General features: G+C 41.0%; 1 protein-coding gene across 3 annotated transcripts in view; it reads right to left on the reverse strand.

Annotated features, from left to right (window-relative positions):
- Positions 1-11,101: 11,101 nt before the first annotated feature.
- mtss1 (MTSS I-BAR domain containing 1) overlaps positions 11,102-16,686 on the reverse strand; it is a 57,017-nt gene continuing 51,432 nt past the window's right edge. For 2 of the 3 annotated variants that reach the window (XM_039692569.2, XM_039692567.2), the window contains 5 exons: positions 15,382-15,492; positions 15,097-15,253; positions 14,683-14,709; positions 13,549-13,820; positions 11,102-12,525 (listed from right to left, as the gene is read on the reverse strand). In XM_039692569.2, coding sequence (XP_039548503.2) covers positions 11,917-12,525; positions 13,549-13,820; positions 14,683-14,709; positions 15,097-15,253; positions 15,382-15,492 — 1,176 coding nt within the window. In that variant the 3' untranslated portion in view covers positions 11,102-11,916. The remainder of the gene's footprint in view (positions 12,526-13,548; positions 13,821-14,682; positions 14,710-15,096; positions 15,254-15,381; positions 15,493-16,686) is intronic. The other variant, XM_039692568.2, reaches the window with a different exon arrangement.

Below are 16,686 nucleotides of genomic sequence, written 5' to 3' on the forward strand. Positions count from 1 at the left end.
TAATTAGTGGTGCTTGCTGAAAGCAAGGCAACACTATTACTATTGTGTTTTTTGAGTCGGCCCAAAAGTTTGGCACGCTACTCCTCCCGCAGTTTTTGTCACACACCCATGAATGAGGTCTCAAAACGTGCGGAATATTCGGGAATGGTGTGCTATGACTTTTCTAAGCGATCGGGGGTACGATGTTCGCCCGAAGGGCGAACAAATTTCCCAAAAATCCCATAGACTTAACATTGCGACAAACTTTGACGAATCATAGCTCCGAGCGAGGATTTCACAGAAGCCTGCGATTTACCACATTTGAAGAGGCTGACAGGCTCTGTAAGAACATACCTCACAATGGGGTAAAAGTTGCACCCCTGGGGGGCAGGAGCTGCCCAAATTTTCCCCATTGACCCCAATGTTATTTATTATTAGTGGTGCTTGCTGAAAGCAAGGCAACACTATTACTATTGTGTTTTTTGAGTCGGCCAAAAAGTTTGGCGCGCTACTCCTCCCGCAGTTTTTGTCACACACCCATGAATGAGGTCTCAAATCGTGCGGAATATTCGGGAATGGTGTGCTATGACTTTTCTAAGCGATCGGGGGTACGATGTTCGCCCGAAGGGCGAACAAATTTCCCAAAAATCCCATAGACTTAACATTGCGACAAACTTTGACGACTCATAGCTCCGAGCGAGGATTTCACAGAAGCCTGTGATTTACCACATTTGAAGAGGCTGACAGGCTCTGTAAGAACATACCTCACAATGGGGTAAAAGTTGCACCCCTGGGGGGCAGGAGCTGCCCAAATTTTCCCCCATTGACCCCAATGTTATTTAAAATTTCTAGTATAGCATTATACTATTCCAGGAAAAAGTTTGGCGCACTCCTACGTCCACAGTTTTTGTCACAGACCCATGAATGAGGCATCAAATCGTGCGGCCTATTGAAGAGAAGTGTCCTATCACTTTTATCAGAGATCGGGGGTACGGTGTTCGACCCAGGGGCGAACAAATTGCCAAAAAATCCCATAGACTTAACATTGAGACAAACTTTGACGACTCATAGCTCCGAACAACGATTTCGGAAAAACGTGTGATTTGCCACATTTGAAGAGGCTGGCAGCCTCTGTAAGAACATACCTCACAATGGGGTAAAAGTTGCACCCCTGGGGGGCAGGAGCTACCCAAAATTTTCCTCATTGACTTACTATGGTGAAGGACGTCCCATCAAATGCATGTGTTTTTCCTACTATGGTAAATTGCATAGGGATTTTGCATTGAACATAGCTCTGGATCATAGTGTCATAGAGACAAGGGGGTGGGCTCATTTTACTCAGATGACCAATCAGTCTCTCAGGATCATTGTGAAGCTATCAAGCCACGCCCTAGCAACCATATAGAGCACCTTAGCAACAAGTACCATAGACTTCCATTGAAAGAGATCAAAGGGATATCTCCGGATAGAAGTGTCATAGAAACATGAGGGTGGGCTCGTTTGACTTGGGCCAGCAAACAGCCAATCCTGAATCACCTCAACACTTACTGGCAACGCCCTAGCAACCATTGTAGAGCACCTTAGCAACCAAAATCCAAAGAGGGATATCTTCCATTCTGAATGTCATAGAGGCATGGGAGTTGTATTATATCATTCATACTGACAAGCAGCCTTTGGAGATTCATGATTGGCAGCTGCCAAGCCACTCCCTAGCAACCAAACAGAGTACCCTAGCAACCGTTTTGCAAGACCTATATCTCTGCCTCAAAACATCGTATAGAGATGGGGGTTGGTTTAAACATTCACATTGACTTTGGAGCTTCATGATTGGCAGCTGCCAAGCCACTCCCTAGCAACCAAACAGAGTACCCTAGCAACCATTTTGTAAGACCTATATCTCTGATTCAAAACATTGTATAGAGATGCTGGTTGGCTCTTTTTACTCATGCTAGCAAACAGGACTTGCTACATGCTACACATGCTAGCAGTGAATAGCTACATGCTAATATTGATTAGCTAAGTGTTAAATCATGCCAAGAAAATGCTACACACTCCATAGTAACCATCTGTGACAACTACCAACCACCTAGTAACACCATAGCAACCACCCAGAATACCCTAGCAACCGCCTAGAAACACCATAGCAACCGCCTAGCAACCATCTTGAACACCTTAGCAACACCCTAGCAACCAACAGAACACCCTAGCAACCGCCTAGCAACACCCTAGCAACCACCTAGCAACACCCTAGCAACCACCTAGCAATACCCTAGCAACCACCCAGAACACCCTAGCAACCACCTAGCAACACCCTAGCAACCACCCAGAACACCATATTAACCACCTAGCAACACCTAGCAACACTCTAGCAACCACCAAAAAAACCCTAGCAACCACCCATAACACCCTAGCAACCGGGTGGTGAGTTTTGCCACTGCAAGCACCACTTCACATTTTCCTCTGGAAATGTACATTCTAGTTAGTGGTGCTTGCTGAAAGCAAGGCAACACTATTACTATTGTGTTTTTTGAGTCGGCCAAAAAGTTTGGCGCGCTACTCCTCCCGCAGTTTTTGTCACACACCCATGAATGAGGTCTCAAATCGTGCGGAATATTCGGGAATGGTGTGCTATGACTTTTCTAAGCGATCGGGGGTACGATGTTCGCCCGAAGGGCGAACAAATTTCCCAAAAATCCCATAGACTTAACATTGCGACAAACTTTGACGACTCATAGCTCCGAGCGAGGATTTCACAGAAGCCTGTGATTTACCACATTTGAAGAGGCTGACAGGCTCTGTAAGAACATACCTCACAATGGGGTAAAAGTTGCACCCCTGGGGGGCAGGAGCTGCCCAAATTTTCCCCCATTGACCCCAATGTTATTTAAAATTTCTAGTATAGCATTATACTATTCCAGGAAAAAGTTTGGCGCACTCCTACGTCCACAGTTTTTGTCACAGACCCATGAATGAGGCATCAAATCGTGCGGCCTATTGAAGAGAAGTGTCCTATCACTTTTATCAGAGATCGGGGGTACGGTGTTCGACCCAGGGGCGAACAAATTGCCAAAAAATCCCATAGACTTAACATTGAGACAAACTTTGACGACTCATAGCTCCGAACAACGATTTCGGAAAAACGTGTGATTTGCCACATTTGAAGAGGCTGGCAGCCTCTGTAAGAACATACCTCACAATGGGGTAAAAGTTGCACCCCTGGGGGGCAGGAGCTACCCAAAATTTTCCTCATTGACTTACTATGGTGAAGGACGTCCCATCAAATGCATGTGTTTTTCCTACTATGGTAAATTGCATAGGGATTTTGCATTGAACATAGCTCTGGATCATAGTGTCATAGAGACAAGGGGGTGGGCTCATTTTACTCAGATGACCAATCAGTCTCTCAGGATCATTGTGAAGCTATCAAGCCACGCCCTAGCAACCATATAGAGCACCTTAGCAACAAGTACCATAGACTTCCATTGAAAGAGATCAAAGGGATATCTCCGGATAGAAGTGTCATAGAAACATGAGGGTGGGCTCGTTTGACTTGGGCCAGCAAACAGCCAATCCTGAATCACCTCAACACTTACTGGCAACGCCCTAGCAACCATTGTAGAGCACCTTAGCAACCAAAATCCAAAGAGGGATATCTTCCATTCTGAATGTCATAGAGGCATGGGAGTTGTATTATATCATTCATACTGACAAGCAGCCTTTGGAGATTCATGATTGGCAGCTGCCAAGCCACTCCCTAGCAACCAAACAGAGTACCCTAGCAACCGTTTTGCAAGACCTATATCTCTGCCTCAAAACATCGTATAGAGATGGGGGTTGGTTTAAACATTCACATTGACTTTGGAGCTTCATGATTGGCAGCTGCCAAGCCACTCCCTAGCAACCAAACAGAGTACCCTAGCAACCATTTTGTAAGACCTATATCTCTGATTCAAAACATTGTATAGAGATGCTGGTTGGCTCTTTTTACTCATGCTAGCAAACAGGACTTGCTACATGCTACACATGCTAGCAGTGAATAGCTACATGCTAATATTGATTAGCTAAGTGTTAAATCATGCCAAGAAAATGCTACACACTCCATAGTAACCATCTGTGACAACTACCAACCACCTAGTAACACCATAGCAACCACCCAGAATACCCTAGCAACCGCCTAGAAACACCATAGCAACCGCCTAGCAACCATCTTGAACACCTTAGCAACACCCTAGCAACCAACAGAACACCCTAGCAACCGCCTAGCAACACCCTAGCAACCACCTAGCAACACCCTAGCAACCACCTAGCAATACCCTAGCAACCACCCAGAACACCCTAGCAACCACCTAGCAACACCCTAGCAACCACCCAGAACACCATATTAACCACCTAGCAACACCTAGCAACACTCTAGCAACCACCAAAAAAACCCTAGCAACCACCCATAACACCCTAGCAACCGGGTGGTGAGTTTTGCCACTGCAAGCACCACTTCACATTTTCCTCTGGAAATGTACATTCTAGTGTTGTGAATACTATTCTCCAAGACAAAACTTTGGCACGCTACTCCTCCCGCATTTATTGTCGTAGATCCATGAATGTGGTGTCAAATCGACCCGGTCATTGAGGAGAGGTGTGCTATGACTTTTCTAAGCGATCGGTTGTACGATGTTCGTCTGGCGGGCGATAAATCGGCCGAAAAAAGTCCCATAGACTTAACATTGGCACCAAATTTGTGAGATCATATCTTTTGACCAGAAGGTCATAGAGACTTGGGGTTGGGCTCTTTTGACTCGGCCTATCATGCAGCCAACACGTAGTGACATACTAACTTCATATTCACACCCTAGCAACCACTTAGGGCAGCCTGACAACCATAAAACAACATATTCAAGCCATATCTCACCTCCAGAAAATAGAAGAAACATGGAGTTTGCCTTTTTTGACTCAGACTGTCATCTAGTCTTTAAATACCATCTCATAAACTGTATAATCACACCATAGCAACCATATAGGCTACCCTAGTAACCCTACAAACACATGAATAAGACATGTCTCAGCTGAATAAACAATTTATCATCACAAAAACATCGTACAGACGTGTTTGGTGTCTCGTATGCAAAAATGTGCCACACTCTAGCAACCGAGCGAGCTTTTTGCCACTGCAAGCACCACTTCACATTTTCCTCTGGAAATGTACATTCTAGTTAGTGGTGCTTGCTGAAAGCAAGGCAACACTATTACTATTGTGTTTTTTGAGTCGGCCAAAAAGTTTGGCGCGCTACTCCTCCCGCAGTTTTTGTCACACACCCATGAATGAGGTCTCAAATCGTGCGGAATATTCGGGAATGGTGTGCTATGACTTTTCTAAGCGATCGGGGGTACGATGTTCGCCCGAAGGGCGAACAAATTTCCCAAAAATCCCATAGACTTAACATTGCGACAAACTTTGACGACTCATAGCTCCGAGCGAGGATTTCACAGAAGCCTGTGATTTACCACATTTGAAGAGGCTGACAGGCTCTGTAAGAACATACCTCACAATGGGGTAAAAGTTGCACCCCTGGGGGGCAGGAGCTGCCCAAATTTTCCCCCATTGACCCCCATGTTATTTAAAATTTCTAGTATAGCATTATACTATTCCAGGAAAAAGTTTGGCGCACTCCTACGTCCACAGTTTTTGTCACAGACCCATGAATGAGGCATCAAATCGTGCGGCCTATTGAAGAGAAGTGTCCTATCACTTTTATCAGAGATCGGGGGTACGGTGTTCGACCCAGGGGCGAACAAATTTCCAAAAAATCCCATAGACTTAACATTGAGACAAACTTTGACGACTCATAGCTCCGAACAAAGATTTCGGAAAAACGTGTGATTTGCCACATTTAAAGAGGCTGGCAGGCTCTTTAAGAACATACCTCACAATGGGGTAAAAGTTGCACCCCTGGGGGGCAGGAGCTACCCAAAATTTTCCCCATTGACTTACTATGGTGAAGGATGTCCCATCAAATGCATGTGTTTTTCCTACTATGGTAAATTGCATAGGGATTTTGTATTGAACATAGCTCTGGATCATAGTGTCATAGAGACAAGGGGGCGGGCTCATTTTACTCAGACGACCAATCAGTCTCTCAGGATCATTGTGAAGCTATAAAGCCACGCCCTAGCAACCATATAGAGCACCTTAGCAACAACTCCCATAGACTTCCATTGAAAGAGATCAAAGGGATATCTCCGGATAGAAGTGTCATAGAAACACAAGGGTGGTCTCGTTTGACTCGGGGTAGCAAACAGCCAATCATGAATCACCTCAACAATTTCTGGCCACACCCTAGCAACCATTATCGAGCACCTTAGCAACCAAATTTTAAAGAGGGATATCTTCCATTCTGAATGTCATACAGGCTTGGGAGTAGTATTATATCAATTATACTGACAAGCAGCCTTTGGAGATTCATGATTGGCAGCTGCCAAGCCACTCCCTAGCAACCAAAAAGAGTACCCTAGCAACCATTTTGCAAGGCCTACATCTCTTTATCAGAACATCGTATAGAGATGGGGGTTGGTTTATACATTCACATTGACTTTGGAGCTTCATGATTGGAAGCTGCCAAGCCACTCCCTAGCAACCAAACAGAGTACCCTAGCAACCATTTTGTAACAGCTATATCTCAGCATCAGAACATTGTATCACGATGGGGGTTGGGTCTTTTGACTCATGCTAGCACATAGAACTTTCAAAATGCTAAACATGCTAGCTGTGAATAGCTACATGCTAATATTGATTAGCTAAGTGCTAAATCATGCCATGAACAATATAAAAACTCTATAATAACCATATGTGAACACTACCAACCACCTAGTAACACCATAGCAACTACCCAGAATACCCTAGCAACAACCTAACAACACCATAGCAACCTTCCAGAACACCCTAGCAACCGCATAGCAACACCCTAGCAACCACCTAGAAACTATCCAGAACACCTTAGCAACACCCTAGCAACCACCCCAAACACCATAGCAACCACCTAGCAACACCTTAGCAACCACCCAGAACACCCTAGCAACCACATAGCAACACCATAGCAACCACCGAGCAACACCCTAGCAACCGCCTAGCAACCATCCAGAACACCTTAGCAACACCCTAGCAACCAACTAGCAACACCCTAGCAACCACCCAGAACACCCTAGCAACCACCTTGCAATACCCTAGCAACCACCTAGCAACACCCTAGCAACCACCCAGAGCACCCTAGCAACCGCCTAGCAACACCCTAGCAACCACCTAGCAACACCTTAGCAACCACCGAGCAACACCCTAGCAACTGCCTAGCAACCTTCCAGAACACCTTAGAAACACCCTAGCAACCACCTAGCAACCATCCAGAACACCCTAACAACCGCCTAGTAACAACCTAGCAACACCCTAGCAACCACCCAGAACACCCTAGCAACCACCTAGCAACACCTTAGCAACTACCCAGAACACATTGGCAACCACCCATAATACCCTAGCAACTGCATAGCAACCACCCAGAATACCCTGACAACCAACTAGCAACCACCCAGAACACCCTAGCAACCGGGTGGTGAGTTTTGCCACTGCAAGCACCACTTCACATTTTCGTCTGGAAATGTACGTTCTAGTGTTGTGAATACTATTCTCCAAGACAAAACTTTGGCACGCTACTCCTCCCTCATTTTTTGTCACAGACACATGAATGAGGTGTTAAATCGACCAGCTCGTTAAGGAGAGGTGTGCTATGACTTTTCTAAGAGATCGGGCGTACGATGCTTGTCTAGCGGGCGATAAATCGGCCGAAAAATCTCCCATAGACTTAACATTGGAACCAAATTTGTGAGATCATATCTTTTGAATAGAAGGTCATAGAGACTTGGGGTTGGGCTCATTTGACTCGGCCTATCATACAGCCAACAAGTAGTGACATAGTAACTTAATATTCACGCCCTAGCAACCACTTAGGGCAGCCTAGCAACCATAAAACAACATATACAAGCCATATCTCAGCTCCAGAAAAAAGAAGAAACATGGATTTTGCCTTTTTTGACTCAGACTGTCAACTAGTCTTTAAATATTAACTCATAAACTGTATAATCACACCATAGCAACCATATAGGGTACCCCAGTAACCCTACAAACACATGAATAAGACATGTCTCAGCTGAATAAACAATTTATCATCACAAAAACATTGTACAGACGTGTTTGGTGTCTCGTATGCAAAAATGTGCCACACTCTAGCAACCGAGCGAGCTTTTTGCCACTGCAAGCACCACTTCACATTTTCCTCTGGAAATGTACATTCTAGTGTTGTGAATACTATTCTCCAAGACAAAACTTTGGCACGCTACTCCTCCCGCATTTATTGTCGTAGATCCATGAATGTGGTGTCAAATCGACCCGGTCATTGAGGAGAGGTGTGCTATGACTTTTCTAAGCGATCGGTTGTACGATGTTCGTCTGGCGGGCGATAAATCGGCCGAAAAAAGTCCCATAGACTTAACATTGGCACCAAATTTGTGAGATCATATCTTTTGACCAGAAGGTCATAGAGACTTGGGGTTGGGCTCTTTTGACTCGGCCTATCATGCAGCCAACACGTAGTGACATACTAACTTCATATTCACACCCTAGCAACCACTTAGGGCAGCCTGACAACCATAAAACAACATATTCAAGCCATATCTCACCTCCAGAAAATAGAAGAAACATGGAGTTTGCCTTTTTTGACTCAGACTGTCATCTAGTCTTTAAATACCATCTCATAAACTGTATAATCACACCATAGCAACCATATAGGCTACCCTAGTAACCCTACAAACACATGAATAAGACATGTCTCAGCTGAATAAACAATTTATCATCACAAAAACATCGTACAGACGTGTTTGGTGTCTCGTATGCAAAAATGTGCCACACTCTAGCAACCGAGCGAGCTTTTTGCCACTGCAAGCACCACTTCACATTTTCCTCTGGAAATGTACATTCTAGTTACTACTAATATCTGAAAGTCTCAAAAAACAAATTTCAAAATGTCACTGGACACAAACCGGAAGTTCACAATTATTAAGATATCTTTAATTTGACATTTATCCCTTCCTTTTGATGTTTGGTAGTTTCTTTTCACATCAGGTCAAGGAATCAAAAAAGTGAGAATGTTCACATCTTGCAAATTTCCTCATAATCAGGTTGAACTGAAAAATCCCTGCAACATCTTCATATCTCAGCAAGGAAACCTTCTCCTCAACACCAATTAACACTCAGCGGCACTAATATTGTACAATAGTGGAAACACACCTCGGTCAGCTCACCTTTCAGAGTAAAATGATATTCTTTTACACTCCACAAGGCCCATACAGCAGCTGCAAGCTAATCCTACAGTAAAAGGCCGGAGGAGCATTGTGTCAGGAGAGAACGTCTCTAACAATGTCGAAATCACTGAAGACAATTGAGCATACAGATGGAGCGGGGGGCGAGAAATCCTAGATGCGCCTCAGACAGGTGTGGAGTAACCCAAGATTGAGAATAACCTGAAAAGTATACAAAAATAGGGGTGGTAATAAAAGAATGCGGTAAGATATGAAGAAACAACTTTCGATGCAGGAAAGAAACTTCAAAGCGCACCTGTGTGTGTGACGATATGATCCATTATAAGACATCAAAGACGGGCGAGATGCTGTCAGTCCTCAGATGTGCTTCTGGATTACAGGTTTATTACACTCATATTAAAATGATTATTTCCCCATCAATGGTTTAGAATTTAATCTAGAGGTGCTAAAAATGATGCTTGATGCATAGATTCAATATTAAAAAAGTTCAAGGTATTGGTGATGCACTTTTACTTTCCTTCAAGAAAACAAATGTGTAGCGTAGCAAAGCTGCAATAACCACAAGTGCATCACGGACCAACAGAATTCTGGGTAATCCACACAAAGAAACCCTCAAGTAAATGTTTCTTTTTCTTTCTTTAAATTGATAAAAATAAATAGGGCAAGCACCTGGGCAAGCTCTCAAACGACATTCAATATTCGGAAAAATAAAACCCACAGAACACTTTAATTCGCAACATTTTACACACACCTTTGTGAGAGAAAGCGGTCATAATGAGCAGTTAAAGATGTTAGTTTCGCATTTGGGATTAGAATGATTTGTCAAGAGTAGAGTTTGCACAATTTGGCGAAAAATCGAATTGCGAATTTTCAGACAAATATTGCGATTACGATTTAAAATGCGATAAATAAAAAAAGCTCCAGGTTTGCTTGTTATGGCGATTCCATAACAATATGACAATAAAATAATATTTATACTTAAAAATAAAAATAAAATAAATGAAAATATTAAAATAATTAAAAAAAAACAACAATTTAGGTCCCACTTTATATTAAGTGGCTTTAAGTACTTAAGTTGAAATTAATAATTCGATACAATGGACTTAGTGTTTTTACATTGTACTTATATTTTAAAAATACCTGCATGTAATTATTTTATTTAATTACATTTGTAATTACACTGTTAACCCTTAACCCACCCATACGACACACACCTGTCCCTAACCATACCCGTATCACACCTCAATAGCAGCAAAAGTGTTTTACAACACAACATTAACACAATAAGTACATTGTACTTATTTTTTGACGAAAGTACATTGTACTTAAAGCCACTTATATAAAGTGGGACCATAATTGATTCAACAGTACAACAGTAAAATTACAATACTAATATTTATGATTGACTAAATTCATTTTCGAACATTAAACCATCATGCTTTTATTTTTTATGCGTGCAGGTCTCTTGTTTTCTCTTTGGTCTTAAAAGCATCTCTTTTGTTGAGTTTATAAGCGCTTCTTGTTAATGGCAATATGCAAGTTGCCTTCCCAAATACACTAAATAAAGTTGCTCGTGCGTAAAAGAACTCAATGCCGCACTTTACTCTGAACATGAAGGTCATACTGTACACGCACATATTCAATTAAATCGAAGCAATTGCGATTTGATAGTCACTCACTTTCTTGTCACGTAATAATAAATGTATTTAAAGAAGTTATTGATTCAAATACAAAAGAACGCTTAAAAAAAGTCATAAGCCACAAGTTTGAGGTTTTATGAATTGAGTCTTTATAGCAAATCCTCCAGGAGAGCAGGTTTATACGCATCTACGGGGCTACAGCATTAGAGCTTTGGTAAACAAACGATTAAAAATGCTTCAGAATCAAACAGATTGAATAAATAACCACAGTGATGCCTTTGTAAGCTCTCACAGTCATAAGCAACACAAATAATTTCCACTATTCCAGTCCTTCATTCATCCACCCAATCGCATCCCTCCACTTCTCTCACTGGCTGCATTCGCATCCAGTCATTGGGCGGATTAAAGGCAGTGGTGCAGTTTTCTGTTACCCTAAACTGTACAAAAATAGACGCCTAGTGCTGCTTTGTCTAATTTCGAAAACAAACAAGAAAACGAAATGAATAATAATACAACAGTCTTTCAATTGTGTCACTAATATATACAGAAGGTTTTGATCTCTAACCAGAAAGGCTGAGTGCTTAATCTCTGCGAATACGACAAACAAATAACTTTAATATATCTTAAGCTCCGACGTTCGATCAAGATCTCTAAATACATATATATCTGTATTTATAAGTATACATATACGTGAAACAGCCTGCAGAATTAACTGTAATTTGAGAGGCAACATTCGCAAGGACACGGCAAAACGTTTGCTCTTCGAGCACTGAGTAGTTAAATCAAACGTCTTTTAGTCAACAGCTTTGCCTTCACTTAAAAAAAACAACAACAACAACGCAAACTGCACAAATTAAAAGGCACGGGAAAAAAAGTCACTAAGCGAAAAGACGGAGAAAGCAACCATAAAAGGCCACAGACAAATTCAACAAAAATGAAATCAGTTGAGATGGTTGGGGGTGATTAAAGGTGCCGAACGATCGTTGGTGAGCGTCCGACGTAATTTGACCCCTCTCCGGATCAAACTCAACATGTCACCTCCGCTGCCCGGATCAGGAACGCTGTCGGGATGGTCCACGCCGGGCTGCCCGCTTTCAACTGGCACGCTGGAATTATGCGCTGCCATGTTTTGAATCTGCTGCTGCTGACACTGACGTTTGAGTTTCTGCTGTATCTCCTGATACGGCGACTCCTGCGCATGGTTGTATTGCTGAAGGTGATTGTACAGTTGTTGATTGTGTTGTTGCTGATACTGGTGTTGCAGCTGCTGTTGTTGGTACTGCCTCTGCTGCTGCTGGTGCATCGCATACTGCTGCTGCTTATTCATTTGATACATCGGCTCTGCACTGCCCACTGGTGGCTGGCCAGGGAACATGGAATAGTACGGAGGCGGCATTGCACTCAGACTCTGAGTCGACGTGCAGAGATTATGTCTGGTGTGAGCCAGATCAGAGCCAGGTAACCGGTTACTCTGAATCCCCCCAGGAGGGCCCATGGTCTCCTCGTTGCCGCTCAGGCCGGCGGTAGAAACAGATGCCTTCAGCGGCACCTAAAATTACAACGAAAAGGTTTAGTAGTTCAATAGAACTCAGTATATGGATGTTAAAAATGCATATGAAAAAAAAAAAAGATGTTCAAAGAAATTATATTCCAGAGTTACAGAGAAACACAGTGTTAACTTGAGCTTATATTGAAGTAACCCGTAGTATAAATATTGTCATGTATCGGGAAACATCCTTATGTGTTTTTTTATTTATTTTTTTTTATTTTTTTTTAGGTATTTGTTTAAATATGGTATAGGGGGGTAGGAGTACATAAGTTTTACTTCTTCCTACTCCTTTTTGCACATGTAAATAGAGGTTTTTTTTTTTTTTCTTCAAGTATTGGAAAGTTTGGATTTTTTTTCCTTGTTCATTTTTGTTTCTTTTAATTAATATTCCTTGTTTCATTGATTAATAACTGTATTTTTATTTATTATTTACATGTTCAAAATAAAGATCTCAAATCAAATCAAATCAAAAACACACAAACAAATATATTCCAATGCTAATTTGGATTCCATTTGAAATTTCTATCATAACTTCATAAGAACTCTAAAAGAACTTTCCTAAGGATTAAAAAAGATCTATTGATTCGGTTCTTGTTTTATACCTCCAGTAAAATAGGATCAGAACCCTAATTGCATTGCATTAGAATGATAAAATACTGGATATACACACTACTCAAAAATACAGTAAAACTGTACTACTGTATTAATACAATTTAAAATAAGAATTTGTAATCAATCTAATACGTAGCTCAAGAAACATTTCTTATCACAGTCAAAAACAGTTATGTTAAAATGCAGATTGCATTTTATACTTCTTCTATATGTGTTTTGATCAACTGAATCCATACTTGCTGAATAAAAGTGTTCATTTTTGACCAATAATATAGTTGAATCAAATCATGAAAGATGCTGTAAGCATGTTAAAATCTTGAATGAAATGTATGGGAACTGAACTCCTATTGGATTGGTTACAAATTATGATAGATAACCTGTACATTCTTCAAGTTTCAGAAGATGAATAACCTGTGGTGTGGAGATGGGTATAGGCACTCCTCCACTGATGGTTCCCCGGCGGATGTTGGGCTTGCTGGAGGGTTTCCGGCGGATAGTGGCCGTGTGGGGTCCTATAGGCTCCGGATCCATCAGCAGACTGACGGTAGACGCCGGCCTCTTGCTTATAAACATTTTGCGGTAATTGAGACTCAGGTCGCTGTTGCGAGGAATCGTGGAAGATTTATCAAATTCAGACTGGCTGTGGGCGTCCTCTCCTCCGTGCAGAGAGATGTAGTCATAGTCTGAAAGAGAGGAGAGTCACACACCGCGTTAATGTTGAATGATAGCACTTCTACATTGTTTAGAAGAAAAAACAATGAAATTAAACAATTGAAGCTGAAATTACATATGCAGGGAGTGATAGTGGAAGAAAAAAAAACACAAAAGCGCTTCATGTCTTGTCATGTCAGTAAAGACAGCCCAATGGCGTGAGAGTGTTTTGCTGGTCCGTACATGTGTTTTTATGCCTTGTAGACTTCCCTTACCCTGTGTGATGTTTTCAAAGTAACAGTATCTAGATCTAGCAGTTTAAATTTTAATTAGTAATTTATTTAAATGAAAAATACACAAGCAATGGTTTACTGTACATTTTATAGAGTTGGTGTTTTATTAATTGTATACTTTTCCAGTGGAAACAAAAATAAAATGCAAATAAAAAAAATGTTTAAAAAAATTAAGTATATTTTTTCTTTGTGGAAACCTGAACTTATGGACTGGCAGAAAAAGCTAATTAATAAATGTCTGCATTAAATAAAATAAAAAAAATGTATTTTTTTCTCATTAGTGCACTAAATTGACAGCCCTAAAAATGTCCGCATGAAGACTACAATGGATTACCTACCAAAAAAAAAAATGAATAAAACAGACACACAAAAGCTCACTTTGAAGTTTTCGAACAACATGACATTGAAAACTGACAAGATGCCGCATGTTGTATCTCATGGTTGCACACACTCAAATCTTACGCATACAGATAACACTCTCAACAAAGGCACGCCTGCAACATGACATGGATTTCCTAAAATAAAGACATTTAATGTTTATTATTGGTATATGATCACAATGAGAATAATCAAGTCTATGCAATGACATTCAGAAACCTACCATATAGAGGAGGTTCTTTCTTTACCGCTGTAAAAGAACAATAAAGTACATTTAACACATATACAAAGGGCCAAAACACGCACTTTGGACAGCAATCTAAGTCTGTGATTTGTGCAAGCGCATCAGATTTGGTCTGCAATTGGCCTATAATGCCACAGTTGCACATTTATTGCCTACACAAACCACAAATCAGATTACTGTGTTGAAAAACGACGTAAAAGTGTCAAAACATAAAGGGGGAAATTCAAAATGCCATACAAAAACACAAAAGAGAAAAAGACAGCTAGATTGAGCACTTTTTTATAAATCTGAATAAAGTGAGTGCATTGCAGACTTAAAAGGAAACTTACAGAACAGAAAAAGAATAAAAGTGAAGAAGCTCATGCATGTGTGTGTACGTGCACGCTCACTGACCATGCTGCGAGGGAATGGTGTCCTCCGAGCAGGATGGCGTAGTGGTCTGGGTGCTGTATCCGCTGGAGCAGTGGAGGGAATCTCGGCTGGTTCGAGGAGCTTCCGAATTAAGCCCGCCTCCGAGAGTGAGACCCAGATGCTCCCTGGCTGACTGTGGCTACGGACAGGAGCGAGAGCCAATCAGAGATTAGAAGTCGACTACAACAATTCCAGTGCAATCAAAAGGTGTACTTTTAGTTTAGGAAACGATTCAAGGATCATTCCTGCATTCAAAAGAGCGTGTACCTTGCCAGACATGGACAGTGTCCTGGGTTTTTCCTCATATCCGCTGTAAGCTTTGTGTAGTGGGGGCATGGAGGTCCCGTTCTCTGTGCTAGGAGAGTTCTGGCCTTGATCCTAGACAAGGATAAACTCTGTCAGTCCATGAAAACGTACTACAGGTAAGAAAAACAAAACACCATAACACTGATAATAACAGAAGATAATAAAGATTTAGGCGTTTTCACACCTTCTCCGGAAGTTGGTGCATTTTCTCCCTTAGTTCGGTTCGTTTAGGCATATATGAACATGGCGGTCTCGGCCCAATAGAAAAACTCTTTGAGTGGTTTGGGTTTGTTTGAGGTTAGAAAGCAATCCGACCCAAACCAAGCGGTATCATCTAGACTAGAGTGTTTGACTCATGCATTGCCAATATAACTCCTTCAAAAAAAGATGCGCCGCTTGATGCAGTCTTATGTGTCCGTTTTTTAATTGAGAAAAGATGAATAAGTACGCTTTCCATTGATGTATGGTTTGTTAGCATAGTACAATATTTGGCCGGGATACAACTATTTGAAATCGGGAATCTGAGGGTGCAAAAAAAAAAAAAAACTAAATATTGAGAAAATCGCCTTTAAAGGTTTCCAATTCTGTTGGTGATTGTGCTGCATCCACTTACAAAAATAAAATTGTAAGAGATAAAATTAAAATTGATATATTCTAGAAATCATGAATATTCTAGAAATACAGAATTATGTAAGACACATAGTAAGACATGCTGTTCCTGACTAATTATATATATATATATATATATATATATATATATATATAGTATTTTATTAAATAATTTTTTTTAATATATAATAATTTACAAAAAAATCATAAAAGTGTGACTTTTTAGTTTTACCCTATTTGACACACCATTCCCACATTTGATGATAAATTAAATAAAGGCCCTTGCACAATGAGTCTAAAATTTTAAGTTTTTTCCAATTTGTGATTCGGTGGCTCTGAATTGTCAAAAAAAACATTCAAACAGCTTGCTACGGATGCGAAAACACAGGAAAGCGAACCCGATCCGATTTTTTTTTTTATGATGGACGAAAGTTTCAGAGAAGTGCGTGATTGACATAACTTGAGGTAGTATTTATTTATTTTTTTCACATGTTTATGTGCAAGGGCCTTAAATCTTAATTTTAGGTCAACTATACACAATATATATATATTGTCGCTATCCATGATACATATTTTTCTATTACGATATATCGTGACCTGATACATTGTTACGGCCCTTCGAAATGGCTGTTAACAATAAACATATATAGTAATTTT

This window comes from Pimephales promelas, chromosome 8 (genome assembly GCF_988280905.1).
Source record: "Pimephales promelas chromosome 8, fPimPro1.hap1.1, whole genome shotgun sequence".
Lineage (NCBI taxonomy): Eukaryota > Metazoa > Chordata > Actinopteri > Cypriniformes > Leuciscidae > Pimephales > Pimephales promelas.